The 16336-nt window shown below is 41.8% G+C and overlaps 1 protein-coding gene across 6 annotated transcripts in view; it reads right to left on the reverse strand.

Moving 5' to 3' along the window:
• Positions 1-16330, reverse strand: part of eml5 (EMAP like 5) — a 53027-nt gene extending 36697 nt beyond the window's left edge. For all 6 annotated transcript variants that reach the window (XM_086273804.1, XM_086273803.1, XM_086273802.1 and 3 more), the window contains exons 1-5: positions 15806-16330; positions 7875-8034; positions 5237-5335; positions 4785-4853; positions 230-415 (exon numbers count right to left, since the gene is read on the reverse strand). In XM_086273804.1, the coding sequence (XP_086129930.1) occupies positions 230-415; positions 4785-4853; positions 5237-5335; positions 7875-8034; positions 15806-16002 (711 nt within the window). In that variant the 5' untranslated portion in view covers positions 16003-16330. The remainder of the gene's footprint in view (positions 1-229; positions 416-4784; positions 4854-5236; positions 5336-7874; positions 8035-15805) is intronic.
• Between the last annotated feature and the right edge of the window lie 6 nt (positions 16331-16336).

Genomic DNA, 16336 nt, shown 5'->3' on the forward strand with positions numbered 1-16336 from the left:
TATCCCCCCTCACCCAGCTGTTGATCCCGTAGATATCATTTAATCCTGTGGAGGAAAAGGCTGATCCTTTTCTACAGAGCAGAATCAAATAAATCCAGCGAGCATAGCTATGAACCCCGTTAAGTTTACTAGCTGCTTTTACTTTAGTTCTGCTCTGTATGTACCTGCAGGTGTGCAGGCAAAACCCGCCTGAGCGAAAGACCACAATGCACCCTGATTACACACTTACCCCATGAGCACCCTGCACCGTCCTCATCAGGTTAATCCCTTTCCACACGTAGATGTCACCGTTCAAGGCACCTGAATAGGTGACTTCGTCCTTAGCGCAAGCAAGGCAGAGGATTGTTTGGAGATCCCCCGTTTTGCCAAAAACACCACGTTTGGGCGTGAGAGCATTACCGCATAAGCTCCAGAACTGCAAACACAAACAGAAAGAGTGGAAGAGTATGGTGGCTAATAATCCCCTGTGTAATCCTGTCCTGAAACGGCAAAGGCACAATTACGCAGTATTTGGGACCAAATACGTGTGTTTTGGCACGCACGTACAACCACCATTAAAAAACACACACACGCACACAGACCTTGAAAGAAAAGTCAAACTCAAAATACCTAATCCCATACCTCACCCCAAGTCTCTGTATGCCATACTGGGTACTCTCGCTGGGGGGTGGGGGCTGTGTTGTAATCACCTGATCAGCATCCACAGACACACGCACATACACGCATGCTCATGATTTATGAACAAGGTCATTGGGATGCACAGGCATGGCCTCGTCTGAGGGCGAAATCCATCAAACGGAGGGGGAGAGAGTGAAAATGAGACGCTCTGTCTGCATGGAGATGAGATCACAGGGACAAAGCTCAGGAAAGGCGTCTACTGAGACACAGCCATCCTCACGTGAAACCGAGACACTCATCACCGGCAGGCGGCAGAAAAATGACACGCTGACAGCCCATTTTCTGCTTCACCTGATCATGTGTTTGACAGCTGCTTCGTATTCAAACCTATAGCTTGACTCAAAATGGATATTTGTGTTTCGGACAATGCACGAATGATTGCACAGCAGCTTGATAGGGACTAACAGGATAAACAAATGAGCTCTTTGAAAGTGACAGCTTGTCACACCCTCGCTAACACCCATTGCCCTGACTGATAGAGCTGTTGCGCTCTAAGAGGAGGGACTGATTATCATAGACAAGCATCGCAGATGCCATCAGTCATTTAAGGCTTGCACACACCGTACCAGAACAGGACTTTTCTGGTCTTGAGCTCTTCACTGAGATTTCAGGGAGCATTTGCGAGTTAGGGAGCTTTTGTGGTTTCGGTGAAGGTTAAATAGTGGAAATTATAAATGTGTGATGAATACTGGGACACACAGGTGAAAGTGTGTCAAGTGCTGGGTTTGGTAAGGGTTCGTGGGAGGGGGCTTTGTCGCACAGCCTGTTGCCGAAGCAGTGGGGATGGATGCGGCGTGACTGCACAGACCTCCCTGCCCGCAACTGATAAGGCTGCGAGACACAGGCGCTGGCTAATCCCTTCGCTGCAGAATTACTGAGAGAGCACTGGATGCTGGAGAGGTTTATGATGAGGCCATGAGCAGTAGAGGAAGGCACACAGGGGTAAGGACAACATGGAGGAAAGGTCCCTGAAAATGAGACTCCTCTGAGTCAAAATCAAGTCTTGGCAATGACACTTTTGAGCGAGCTCGTCCTCTTAGCACAGGATTAGTAGTATGTCGTTAGCTCGGTTACCTCCACCATCACCCCAAGGGAAAGCTTTTAAGTGTAATTAACATAGAAAGGTCAGTCATTCATTATCTACTGCACTGCACGTCCCTGTACGCCCTGCATCCCACTCACAATTCCCCCTCTTGCCCAAATACAGTGACCCTAAATGTTGCTGCTGCACTAACAGAGGTCAACTATTTGGCAGCCTGCTGTAAGGACAGCTAACTGACCTGAACTCAAGACGACCTCTGTGGCTTTGTGGCTTTCAGATGACCAAAACACAAAAACAACACCTCTCTCGCTAGCTGTTTTCATCATGTACCCATGACATTTTACTAACCGTGAGTTGTGGATATATTTTATGCTGTTCTAGGCACGTGAGTCTGCTTCTATTTATATCTGAGTGGTGTGATAATGTGTTGAGATTATTATATGCTATGAACACCATGTGAGTGAGATCACCATGTGGGTTTAAAATACACAAGTGAGTTGGTAGTTAACTCCAGACAAATAAAAACTTTGAAATTATGAAATTCTCATGTTATGTACACAGGTTTAAGGTTGGTGGCCAACCTGTGGTTCTGATTCCCAACCAGGGGCTTTTGTTATATGATTTGGTGGAAATGATCTGAAAAAATTAGGTAACTTTTTCTGAGTTTCTTTTAATTTTGGATCGTCTGGCTGAGTGGTGCGACAGAAACAACCTGCTGCTTAACACCGAGAAGACCAAGGAGCTCATCGTGGGACGGCTGTGGAGCGTGTGAGCAGCTTCAAGTTCCTGGCAGTCCACATCTCCGAGGATCTCACCTGGACGACCAACTGCTCCAAGCTGGTCAAGAAGGCTCACCAGCGCCTCTTCTTCTTGAGGACTCTGAGGAAGAACCACCTGTCCTCAGACATCCTGGTGAACTTCTATCGTTGCACCATCGAGAGCATCCTGACCAACTGTACAACAGTCTGGTACGGGAACTGCTCTGCCTCGGACCGGAAGGCGTTGCAGAGGGTCGTGAAAACTGCCCAGCGCATCGCCGGAGCACCACTTCCTGCCATAAAAGACATCTACAGGAAGCGGTGTCTGAAAAGGGCTGGGAAAATCATCAAAGACCCCAGTCACCCATCACATGGACTCTTCACCCTCCTGCCCTCTGGGAGGCGCCACAGGAGCCTCCGGACTAAGACCACCAGGTACCGGAACAGCTTCTTCCCCACAGCTGTCAGACTCCTGAACTCTGCCTGCTGACATCTGACCCACGTTAACTCATGGACTGAACATACACACCCACAATGGACAACTGTACCCTCAAACACACAATAATAACATGGAGTGAACCACCACTCACAACCACTAGCACTTTATATAGCCTCTGTAGAAACTATCTACACCCTCACTTATCTTAACTGCACTACTGTATAGCTCTGTGTAAATAATCATTCTGCACATACGATAATTTTTAATCCTACAACTGTTTACAACTTGCATAGTTCCCATTTCTGTATAGCTGTATATCTCAGATTCTGTAAAGTTATTTATTTCATATTCTGTATAGTTTTTCATATTTATATCCTGTTCATAGCCTGTACATAGCTTGTACTCACTACAGCCTGTACATACTTATAGTTATAGAATATTCACAACATACTTCATACCGTGTACATTATAACATACCATAATAGACCCATTTCTGTAATATACTCACATATCTATATTATTGCTAATATATATTGTAATATATCTATATCACTAAAGCACTTCTGGATGGATGCAAACTGCATTTCGTTGCCCTGTACCTGTGCATGTGCAATGACAATAAAGTTGAATTCTAATTCTAATTCTAATTCTAAGATGTTTTTCCTCATAAATGACCCAGTCATTTGGCGTCACAGGAAGTTAATGCTTTGTTGTGAGAAGTCAAACAGCTGGGAGAAACTGGGTGACAACACACAAAACATAAATGTACAACAGTCTTCGAAAAAGCTGGATAAGTGGGGTATATGTTTGTGAATTCAAAACACAAAGTGATGAGTAGCTGCATGTGGAGGAAAGCGTCCCCACCACAGAGGTGGTGTTTTCCTCCTCCCTGCTAGTGAGTGGATTACTGGGGCTAAATCTCCTGTATGCTCTGAGTGCTATAATCACAGAGCGAAAACAGGCCAGGGGAGCAGATGTCACATGGTCTGCAGGGTGAAGGGCTGGGGAATTATGTGGGACAATTGCTGGATTGCCTTGGCATCAGACAACCCGAAGGGGTGAAAGGAGATGAGGAGGACGGAGAAGGACCAAAGGATTCTGCAAAGACTGGGGGGGTTGGGCGCAGCAGTTTCTGCATCGAGGCAGTTGAGAAAGAGTTCAGGGGGTAATTACTACGAGAGAACATTACACACCGAGAAAAACGTACAGTAGGTTAACCCCCCGACCTCACACCCCCTCTCGACTGCATTGCCCACTTAAGCGTGCCTGAATACTTAGCCTTGCAGAGCCAGAGGGTACATTTCCTATCTGAGCGTGATTCATTCTTTTCCCAATGTTTTGGAAATGAGCCTCCTCTGAACACTACAACTACACATCCCAAGGGACGGCTTGGCGAAGACAGACACCCTGCATCAACTCATTGAAGATTTATGAGCGCCACTCTTGAAAAGAGTGATAGAGATAGGCCTGGAACAGGAAGTGAGCACAGCTGCAGTTTGTAGAGCGGAGTGCTTTTATAGAGTTGAATGGGGATTTTGAAAGGGGGAGCTGAGTAGCAGAGTCACGGTCTTCAACAAAAAAAAAAAGAAAAAGAAACATTTTACTCTCTGCAGTGCAGATTACTACAAATTTGAGAGAAGAGAGAGAGTGAGTCTTTGCCTGTCCTACTTATGATAAGTGCCTTATAGCCATGAAATAAAACGAATTTGCATAGATCTATTTTAAGGCTTTGATGTGGCCATGACGATAAAGCGGGGAGAACCGAGGCGCCATGAAAACTTCTAAAAATCATAATCTGTTTTCATATATTGTGCAAGCCTGAGCCATCTATAGTACACTGCATAAAACGACCAGGAAATGGCTGTACCTTGATATGTTTGACACCGCAGCTTACGAGCTTGCTCGGCTGGTACAAATCCCACGATATGTCAAATATCTGCAGGGAGAAAACACACAATGCATTAAATACCACAACATCCACCTTCAAGTCTGGACTTTTAATAATCACATTCGCTGCAGGAGGAGGAAATTAAAAGGGAAAAAAAAGTGTGTGGTGTGTCTGTGTGTGTTTACCCTGCCTGTGTTATAACGTGTGTGGGCTGAATTAGAAAACAACAGCTGCCTGTGTTTCATCTTTTTAAAATTCCTTTTCATTAGACGTATACTCCTCTCCGATGGGCTCTGGAAGGCTTACAATCAATCAGGCCTAACTTGTTTATGTCCCTGTTGGGCAGGTGCTCCATCCTGCATTTATAGCTAATTGAGGCGGTCAATACAGAGCTTGTGACAGAGGAGCAAGGGGAGGAGGAAAGTGTTTACCCTGTCTGTATGACCGGGAGCGGCTGCCAGAACCTTCCCTCTCCTCCAGTCCCACACACAGATTGTGTTTTTCGAGTCCAAACCCACAGACACCAAACACTGTAAAGAGAGCAAAGAAAAACAGAGACATCACAGACTCTCACTAATCACTGCAAAACAAACTTAGCTAGCTCCACTGCAGCATGGTAGGTCACAGTGAAAGGGCTAATAATGGCTACAGAGCAGAAGAGAACAGTTGTCCAGCCTCTGGCGCTTCCAGTGAGCACATTTGAGTGCTTTTGCTGGAGGAGCCACCTATAGCCGACTGAGTGAGTAGGCAGCGGCAGCAGTGGAGCAGAAGAGAAGAGAGCAACTCTCATGGAAATCCTTCACTACTCTGCTGCTTGGTTTACATCTTCGATGCAGTGCTGAATCAGTGTTTGGCTATGGACAGAAGTCTCTGGTGAGGCATTTGCACAGTTTTAACTGAATTTGAAAAGCCAGTGTTTTAATGATGAGGAAAGAGGCCCCGAGTGTTGAAACCCAGTGGAACCGTGCAGATGAAGGCGGCTGAGATGTGCATTCAAACTCAAGTAATGTTTTAGCAGCGGTAGTGGCGTAGCTCTAGGGATGTTCTGTCGACGGGTCTCGCTCAGCAGTTATTAGATGAATCTCTGTGAATAGTTGTACAGATATTCATTCATAACAATAAAAACCTAGAATGATTTTGGGTTTTTTTGATCATCAAAGCAAAGCAAAAGTTTTGGTGCTATTGGAGCCTTTTTGGCAAGGATCCCTTCACAACACTAACACAGATTTTGCTGGTTTGGGGTTAATGAGACATAACAACATGGACTGAGGCAAACATTTTATCATTTTAAAATAGTTCTTATTGGTATGGACGGTAATTAAATTAGTTTTTTTTAAATACTGTAACTCAATCCCTTTTTTGGGACATAGTTCAAAATCCTTTATGCCCAAATATCTGGTATTAATGATATTTTAAAGAATCTGTAAGTTCATAAATGTTATAGCATGCTAGCATGCTAAGGTAAGACGGCTAAGATGATTAACATTATACCAGCTATATTTCCCCATATTGATACTGAAAGGATGTCAGCATACAAAGATTGCTGGTTGTTGCTAGGTAAAACTGGTAGCAAGGAGGTATACAGTGCTGTCCCAAACAACTTTATGGTTGCTGCAAGAACGCTGTGATCACACGTAGATTGCATAAAAAGACACAGACTTGTCTTGTGGAGAATTTTTAATCAAATAATTTGACACTCCTACTAATATTAATAATGATACTGTTATTCAGTGAGTGTCTTTGTGTTAGATTGTATGGCTCCAGCTTGCTAACTTGTTTGCTGAACTTTCTACTCCACCCTCTTCCTTAAATATAGTGATTTCTGGCTCCAAAAAACATTCCAACATGCCAAAATGCTAATAGTGTGACTGTGAGACAAAATCACTATTTTAGTTGAGCAACTAAAACTGGCTCACAGTTACATCTTAGTCTCTCAGGCATGTCAGATGTTATGACATAATCATAAAGTCTAGCAACCACTAACCCAGGCCTAAAATCTATAGCATTTATACATTTATGTATAAAACCTTAAAAACTAATTGTGTGATTTTTTTTTCATCAAAAAAGTATCTAATTTATATCCACAAAATGATGTGTTATATATTATGAAATCATCACATCCCCTAGCAACCACCTAAAATCTCAAATCACGGATGAAACCACATAATAATTGTTCGCAAAAACCCTTGATCACTGCATAATCTGGCATGCAGAAATTGTCTAAAACAGAATAAAAGAGTCAGTAATATCAGTAATGCTGTAATATCTCAAATATCAGTGTACTTTTTTTATATTGCTATAATAGATGGACAGGGTAATGGCACCAGGGATTTATTCTAGATTGCTCTGAGTTCAGCTCTCACTTCCTCTGATCCAGGAAGGGGGAGCGATGGAGGGTAAATAGAGCTGCTAAACTAATAAGCGATGGATTTTTCTCTGACTTTAAAAACTGTCACCTTTCATCTAAGTCCCCAGCTCATGACCCGAGCAGGAAAGTAACACAGGGTCATATTCCTTCCCTGAAAAATATAGGATGTTAAAGTCCACTTTGAAAGGCGTGTAAATACAAAACCTGTTCTGTATTGATTTTCACAGTTCACATCAATATGATATCTGAAGGTTGCAGTGTGTAAACGTTAACTGGTGACAAGTCCGAGAAAGATTGAGACGATGACAAAAAAAAAAGATAAAAAGGAGGTTGCTGGAAAGTTGGTTGTGTCAGAGAATAAAAACTAAATTGTCTGGATGCAAGCCTGTTACGTACGGAAAGTTTATCTCACTTTAACACTGCAAACTGACAAGTTCTGTGATGCAATACGACTGTAGCTCAGTAATCTCAGTTGGAGTAATAGGAAATATGGCATTCACAGCTGCAAAATGCTCATACAGTTCTGCAGATCTGCTATCTGGTGACACTTCCAGCTCTCTTTGGCTCCCTAGAAACATCCCCAAATTTTATGGCACTGGACAAAGACTGCAAAGATTAAAACTACAGCAGCGCTGTTCATCTTTTAATGTGACAGATTCTTACTGTCTTTTAACATTTGCATTATTCTGCAAGAACAGTACCTGTCCCTCGAGGTCAAAGGCCAGGCAAGCAATGCCATGTGTGTGCACATCCTTGAGGATGGACACGGTTTGCACAGTGTAGGAGTCCCACACACAGATGTAAGGCTCCTTGCCCACCTGTCCCGTGGCCACCAACACTCGTTCCGGATGGAGAGCTAAGCTGCGCAGAGAGAAAACGGGCAGAGAAAACACCTGGTTAGCATAGCTATTTTGCGTGATTGCATGTACATGTGTGAGTGTGTAGTTGTGTGTGCAGACAAGGGATTCACCCTCCCAGCAAATGAACACATTAAGTCTCCAATGGAAACAGAGTGGCAGCTTGATGAAGTGACATGGTTCAGTTAACTCAGTCATGCTCAGTGCACACACACACACACACACACACTTAGCCTGGCTTCATGTGTGGTATCAAAGTATAAAAAGCAACACTGGCAAATCCCTTGAATTATTTTTTGCCCTTTTCACCTTTTTTAATTCATATGGGGTTTCCTCGCATCACTGGGCATATGTTTGTAACACTGTTACATAATCCCCACCCCCACCCCCTTCGCTCCACTCGTACCTCCCCCACCTACAAGCTATCCCACTCTACAGCTGAGCAACAGCCTGCTGTATAAAGCTGTCACTCTCTTCTCCCGCTCCACCCATCCTTTCACCAGACCCCAGTCACGTTCCAGGCAGGCCTGAGTGATTTACTGGGCAAGGCTTCCTCTCACCTTGTCCTGGCCTATATAGTTCACGCTGCGATGGAGCTCCCTCCATTATAATCAGACTGCCTGTTTTGCCAACTGCTCTCCAGCATTTGTAATCCTGGCGTGTATTCAGACAGCAGGGCCAGCGAGGCTTCACGAACCGAGCAGCATCAACCTGCTGAGTGAAAGCGGCTCCCAACAAATAGCCCACTTTGACTCTCTAAACTACTTTGTCTCATCTTTCTCCTTCAAAGTTTTCAGTGTGGATCTTTCTGCCTGACTGCTGACACTTTATCTGCATCCGTAATGCGCTGTCATCACAGAGCAGATAAAGCTTGGTGGTGTAACGTCTCTGAAAGCTGAGGTGGGTCTGATGTGACAAGCCTGATCTTTGTCATCCTTCAGCCCTCTCTGCTTTTTCTCTCCCTTTGCCCTGGCTACGCCACCGACTTCGTTGAACCTCTTTCCAACTTGGCACAATTTCTCATCTTACTTTTTATGAATTATATAATCTGAGCAAAGCGGCTAAAAATAGCATTCAGAGGAAGAGAGAAATACTGAGATGCAGACAGACAGCAGAGAAAACTGCTTTGGCATGACCAGGTACTTTGCGGTAAATCTGTCTGGTGTGTTGACGTAAAACATGATTAATGAAGATGAAAACTTCCAACATCTTTGGAGTCACCAAAAAAAGGAAGTGCTGATACTTATAACTCCTATCCTGTAGTTAAAATGTGGTAGGTCCCCTTTACAGCGTGAAAATCAAATGCAGTCTTCGAGCCAGCTACAACCAGACTGTTTCCCTTACATTCCTGTCAGCTGAAGAGCTTGTTAAATGCCATCACTAATGACTCTGCCTGCAGTGCATTTCCACGGTTCTCCTGTTTCATATAGGCTACGGCTGTTTGATGCATCTGTCCTCCATCTGCATAATGCTGTAGTACAAAACGAGCTATACGGCAAACAGAGCAGCGATTTAACTCCCTGTTTTTTTATAGATATAGCTGATTTCTGACAGTGAGGATGCAAAAATAGAGCACAGGAACGACACGCTTGGTTTGCAAGAAAGATAGGAAACCCCATGAACAGAGCTCATTAAAGTACAGGAGGCCACAATTGATCCTCATTTTAAAGTAAGCTCCCGAGACACATGCAACAGTAGTTTTCTTTGTCTGATTTTCCCTACACTGGATTAAAAAGAAGCAGCGGATTAGGACATTTCAGAAGGTCTATTAAGTAGAGGATATTTCCCAGGATACTGCAAAGTGTTTTTAATCCATCAGCTTGCTCCAAAAACTAAAAATAGAAAAGATAAAGTAAGCAGCAGGTATGTAGAGTAGTGCTCTTCTTGATTAGATAGATGATGATCGGGGCAAAGATTCTCTTACAGAAATTTAGTGACGTTACAAAAATAGAACCAAAATTGTCATTTTATTTTTTTCCTCAAATGATTAGTTAAGGAACAGAAATTAATTGGTTTAATTATCAAGAAACCACTAATCATTTGTAAATGATATTTTTTTGAATGTGAGGATTCACAGAAGCAATATATGCTTCATATATCAATTAAACAATACTTAAAGTAGTATAATAGTCAAAAAGGCATCACTGACATCTAGGCTGTTTATGGTAAGGGTGAAGTATAATATAAGGGTATCTGAGCATGTGTAGCCGCTTCCACCTCATCAGTGTAAAACATTCATAATGCCACTTAAAACAGTCAGTTATATATATTTTTAACCCCAGTGACAACACTGCTGAATCATACCATTGTGCTAAGTAACTGTATGAAACTCTGGAGGATCTTAATTGGGTACGACAGATGAGCTCTTTAGAGAACAAGCTTCCTTTTACAGAGTAGCCCTGGCAGCTACTAACAGTGAGTGCATTTGTGATTGTGCTGGGACTTTTTAAGAGTATCCTGGCTATGTGTTGCACACGCACCCATCTGGATAAAGTCTTTTCCTGGTTTTAAGAAACTTAGATATCCTACCTGGAATACTTCAATAGAATTAGGGACAAAAAATAAATATAAAAATACACTGTGACAACAATTATTGATACTCTGAAACCAAAGAAATATTTTTATTACTAAATGCAGAAACGTTTACCTGCTTCGTGACTCAGTGGGATGAACTGATAAATGATTCTGTATATATGTGTGAGGGAGACACATATATACAAAATAAATGCAACACTGGGACAACACAAGGACTGAAACAACACATGTATTTAAAACCTTGTTATTATTACCACCCCATGATAATAGCTATGTAAATGCAAGGTGCTTGCTGTGATAGTGAAAAATATAGAACATAACTGAACACAATTAACAAAATTAACCCAAAACCTGGGAAGAATAATAATACTTAGGCATGCAAATACACTCATTGGCAATATGGAAATGCATGTAAAGATATGAAGCAGGCAGTCTTATTGGTGACAGATTAGTCTAGTGTTCCAATAAGGCTTTTTCCTTGTGGATATGGTGGCTGAACATTTCCAGCATGCGATCTAGAAAAAGCAAAATGAACAATTACCATAGAGAATGATATTATACTGAGGCTGGCGCCTGCATATAAAATAAGCTAAAGATAACGTCTTAGGAAGTAGATCATCACAAACCATCCATATTAATCAACACTAAGACAATGGAAGATGGACGCAAAGATGGATATGTAAATCATATCAGCTCTCATAGCTGCTGTCAGCAGTAAAACTATCTGAAAGCACATTCTCACACACTGCTCTAGTGTATCACAGTGATTTGTTTCACATGCACAGCTCTAACTTGTTCAATAGTAGTCAAAATACTGTATTTATTATTTTTTAAAATGCTTTTTTTTGTTCATATCATTAGTTTGTGGACAGACAGACTCTTCTCTGCAAGCCAGACACGTTGTTATTGTACAAACCCTGCAGCAGTATTAATGGAAATGTATTCACAGCATCTCTCCAAGCTCACCGAGACAAGACCAGCCTCACTCTGGCATCTATAATCCATAATTCTGGCCGTGATCCATCATAGAGGTAACATGATATTCTGAGTAACAGGAGATGGCCTTTTATTTCTGTGTTCATGAAACCCTCTCGTTAACTCATTAACTCTCAGGATCAAAACAAGAAAACATGCAGAAAAGATCACAGTGCAGAAACAAAAAATGACTTATCAGCCTGTTATTGTCCAGCCAGAGAGTAATTGTGCTTTCTCTCATTGCTCGATTTACATTCAGTTTGAAACATGAGGTCACATGTACATATGTTCAGCATGAATACAGAGCTTGTGTAAGTTACAGGCCTATTTTATTGCTTGCATTTTAAGGCAGCTTCTTGTATTCTGTTTATTGCGTTTGCTGTTCATGTCACAGTGATGATGAAACTCGTGTTCAAGGCTAGACCATCAAATAATGACTACACGGAGAAGGCTGCCATGCCTCTATCTTCCCACGCTTTTGTGAATTTACATCCACAAATGAAATAAAATGTAACAAAAGAGGGATGTTTCTGCCTCAAATTGGCCTTTGGAGTTGACTTTGCAAGCACGTCTGGTCTGCAAGAATCTGCGTAGATCTCTCTTATTTCTGGCCAACCCCACTTAAAAATAATTGATTTTAAATTATTTTATTAAAACCCTTGTGAATTTCCTTGGTAGAGGAGGCTAAAACCTCTTTGGTGGAGGCCAAGGTTTTTAAGTACAGGAAAAACCCTGCAAATACGTGCTTTCCTAACAATCTCTTTATCCCTGAATTGAGTGTGCAGTTAGGTTTGGGTCATGGGTAACTCAACTGGAAAACCACTGTGAAATTCTAGAACAATACCAGCACACGTGCTTTAAAACTAGAAATTTAGCTTGTTTCAGTACCATTGTATTTTTTGTTTGTTTATTTTTTATTATTTATCTCCCCCCACCCCCTTCCCGGTCAGCTACTGACTGAACTACCATTGAACACGGCAGATAAAGATCAGCCTCTTTTTTCCCATAAGGCTGATGGAGTGAGTAAGACTCCTATGAGTTAAAAGTGTAGCCAGCTGTTCCTTTTGCTTTGAATGTATTCGTGTGAATCGGTCTTTGCGTGGACAGTATGTGCTCTGAGTGTCGGGGTTTAAGCTTTGTAGTATAGACCAGTGGGTCTCAAACTGTGGCTCAGACAACCAGGTGAAAAATATGAGGTGAGACTAAAGTCAAAAAGAGTTTCCACAAACTTTATTTTTCCGTTAATGGTGCTTTCAGCTGCTGCTTTATTTTCCTAAGGTTCACCACGGTGGATGGATCAGCATATTTGATTTGGCACCGATTTTATGCCGACTGGCTCTTCCTGATGCAACTCTCCTTTTTATCAGGGCTTGGCACCGACACTTGGAGTGCATTAGCTTGCGACCCTGAGGCAGGGTTTGTGATCTCCCAGGGATCTTTCACATGTAAGGTGAATGTGTTAACCATGTTAATGATTGGTAGGAAAAAACTAAGGGTTTTCTAAAGTGGTGCATTCCAGCAGTATAGCCAACCTTCCCAGGGTGTTTCCTCTCTTCAGGGTTTGCTTACCAATCCGACCAATCATGCCTCCTACACACATAAGCATGATTGGTCTGTATACAGTTAGCCAAACTTAACTGTATTAAGTTTCCTGATAGAATTCTGTTCATTTTTCTCATGTTTCTGGACAATTGATAAAGAAAAAAAGTATTTATGTGTAACTTCAACCCAGGTTATTAAAGATATTAAGAAGAGTGAAGAGTATTTTTAATCATAGTCCTAATGATTTTTCTTGAGTGGGAGCCAAGACTGTTTATATGCAGGAAAAACTCTGTTTCTGCTGAGGTTTAGCAGGAGCCTCGGGCTCTTAGAGTTTCTGACTTGAATAAAAGCCATTTGGAACAACGGCAGATATGAGGAAAGAATAGCAAAAAACAGTTTTAACAAGGCTACCCACTCTAATGATGTGCCTCACAGTACTCTGCTCTAACTGGAGGTCGTTAACTGTCTCCCAGGTCTATTCTGTTATCGCCCAGTAACATGTTTATTTACATTTCTAACAAAGCATTAAAACCGCCTAAAAGGCCAACCAAAAGAAGGCTAGACTACTGCATCATTGTCTGCTCAGTCTTTCATTCATGTGTAAACCTGCCAATTAGCTCTTCCACATTACTCAGAGACCAGTTAAAACAGACTTCAGGGTGAATAAAAAAGTGGGAGAAATGGGTAAAATCAGTTTAATCTGACAAATGTTCCCATGTGACCCCGTCAAAGTGAGCTGTGAAAAATTTAACCTGTGAAAATACTCAGAGTTATAAATGTCCTAGGTATATATGGATAGGTTGAAATTTTGCACTTTTTAATTCACATTATTATATTTTAGCATTTTGACACAACATACCTTCATGAATCCATTTTTGTCTGGATAAAACTTCTTGTATAATCTTTCAATGTCTGATTCCTGCTGTGCCAAAAATGTATTTGTAATACAGTAATTTTAAACAGTTGAGAAATATTAAATTAGAGATTCTATTTAAAATCATGAAATTAAAACCATGATGAAGTTGAGTGGGTGAGCACATGTATACAACATGTATACAAAGCTACTACAGGATTTTATTTAAATTCATATATATATATTTTTTTACCTTGATATGAGCAGCACGCCCAGTCTTGATAATAATAATGCCATTAAATTTTCCATGGCGCCATGGTGGGTTTGATGGCGCCATTGTACAAAAAAATCAGGTGATGATGAGTGGGTCAGGTGAGAGGCATTCATTGACTTTTTACGGGATTACCCAAAACGAGTGCTGCAATGACCCTGTAAAGTACAAATTAATGTAAAAATTGCTTACGAATCTACAGCAACAGTGCATCAAGAAAATGAAGAGAAGCAGTATTTGAATTTTAAGTCCCTCTAAAGAAGCCACTTCTCTTCCACATGAGTTTGTGCAACGTGATAATTCAGATCTGAATGTGGCGAGCACTGCTCCTGGTTGTGCCGCAGAAGTCATATTCAAAGGCAGTATTTAAAAGAGCTTCATAAGCACTCCTTCGAGGCCTTTAAAATGGCTATTACTTGGCATTTAATAAATGACAGCTTAAGGGACCTATTTAGCTTGCACTGTAAGTACATAGCGCTAGTTCAAACCACCTGGCTGCACAAAAAGCACATGGTCACGCTATGAGAGGTTTCTGCATTTCACACTGAAATACTCTGATCAAATTTGCAGATTTTACACCAATTTACCACTTTTGTACTTTCAACAGTTTTGCAGATCATATATCAGATTATTGTTTAGTCTGTGACTCCTCCTGCTCACCATTTGAACTCAGGCACTTTACTCACAGGGCAGCGGAGGGTTAGTATCTCTACTGTCCAATTAATAATGGAGCAGGAGTCCAGCTGACGACCGACACAGTATAAAGCTAGTCATCTCCAGGCCAACCCACACACAGACGCACATATGTCAACACAAGCACTAAACCACTGGTCACAGGTCATTGTTGTGCAGCATGCTGAGAAAGATGAGTGACATAATGATTAATGATAACTTTTTATTAAAAAAAAGGTTTCAACATTTTCCCTGAGATGCAGAGGTCGAGCTACTAAATCCCTTATTACCTCAATTTTCCAATTCAAGGATTCCTTCAAGGACAGCTTTGTTCAAGTGCATTTTTCAGATACTGCACATTAGTATTGGACTGCACAGAGGTAAATATGCCCACTTTACTGTCTACACTGTCAACCTTTCTTTTAAAAATGACTAAATGTTGAGCATCAATGTCAAATATTTTACATTAAACCACATTTTATATTAAAGCAGCAACCCATTCGTCCTTTTTGTACGAATGGGTTGCTGCTTTTCCCAGGATGACATTGTTTAAAAGTAGATTGTCAGTGACAAATAATTTTAAAGCATAAACATGAACTCAACAAAATAATTTTTAAAATATTAGTTTCTGTTTAGTAATTAATGTTAGTGTAGTGGTTCCTTCCAACATGGGAGCAAGAGCAGTCTTCAAAGGACCCCTTGCTTTGCTGGAGTGCCCTTGAGCAAAATATTGAACCCACAGCAAACTAGGGATGCTGCTAAGTAGGGGTGCACTCCCCGTGGAGCTGAAAAATATCGCATTACATTGCACAAGGTGACACCAGCTCCAATAATGACAACTCTACACTTTCAGTACACGTTTCAAGTCTGGTGCTGTCCACGGTGCTGAAATGCATTTATATGTTTATATAAACATGTCATTACTACCTGATTATGTCATCGTTGTGCCCCAGGTAAAATTTCTGCTTGTGTTCCCGGGTGTTATACACAACTCCCACACCGGCGACGAAATAGACAATTTCCTTGGCGGCGGTGTAGTACAGGTTGTTGCGGCACTGATGTCCCCGGTATCCGTACACCCACTCCAGTCTCAGGTGGCAGTTGGGAGCAGTCCTGTCAGCCATGTCCGCACTTCCGTGTGTGTCTCTCTGTCGCTATCACGCAGGCTTTCGGATATAGTGTCATTCACCAAAAAGGATTTATTTGAAGCCCGCGTGTCCCATTAGGCTAGTTCCATTGGAAACAACCAGAGTCAAGAGCAAGCGTTGAAATCGGGCATCTTTGCGGGTTATGTGAATTAAAAGACTCGCTGCCTGGTAATATGAAAGCCCTCTGCCTCTGTTTAAGAAACTGATTTCTACGCTTGTGTTTTCATTCAGTCTACTTGTACTTCAGCCCCGGGCTCGCGGTCCTCTTCGAGTTGGGTCAAAGCTCCTGTCAAATCCTACAAAGATGGAG

Source organism: Aulonocara sp. 'chitande type north' Nkhata Bay, linkage group LG19, assembly GCF_057382095.1.
Source record: "Aulonocara sp. 'chitande type north' Nkhata Bay isolate Kocher_YH1m ecotype deep benthic linkage group LG19, A_spYH_male_GT1.1, whole genome shotgun sequence".
Taxonomy (NCBI): domain Eukaryota; kingdom Metazoa; phylum Chordata; class Actinopteri; order Cichliformes; family Cichlidae; genus Aulonocara; species Aulonocara sp. 'chitande type north' Nkhata Bay.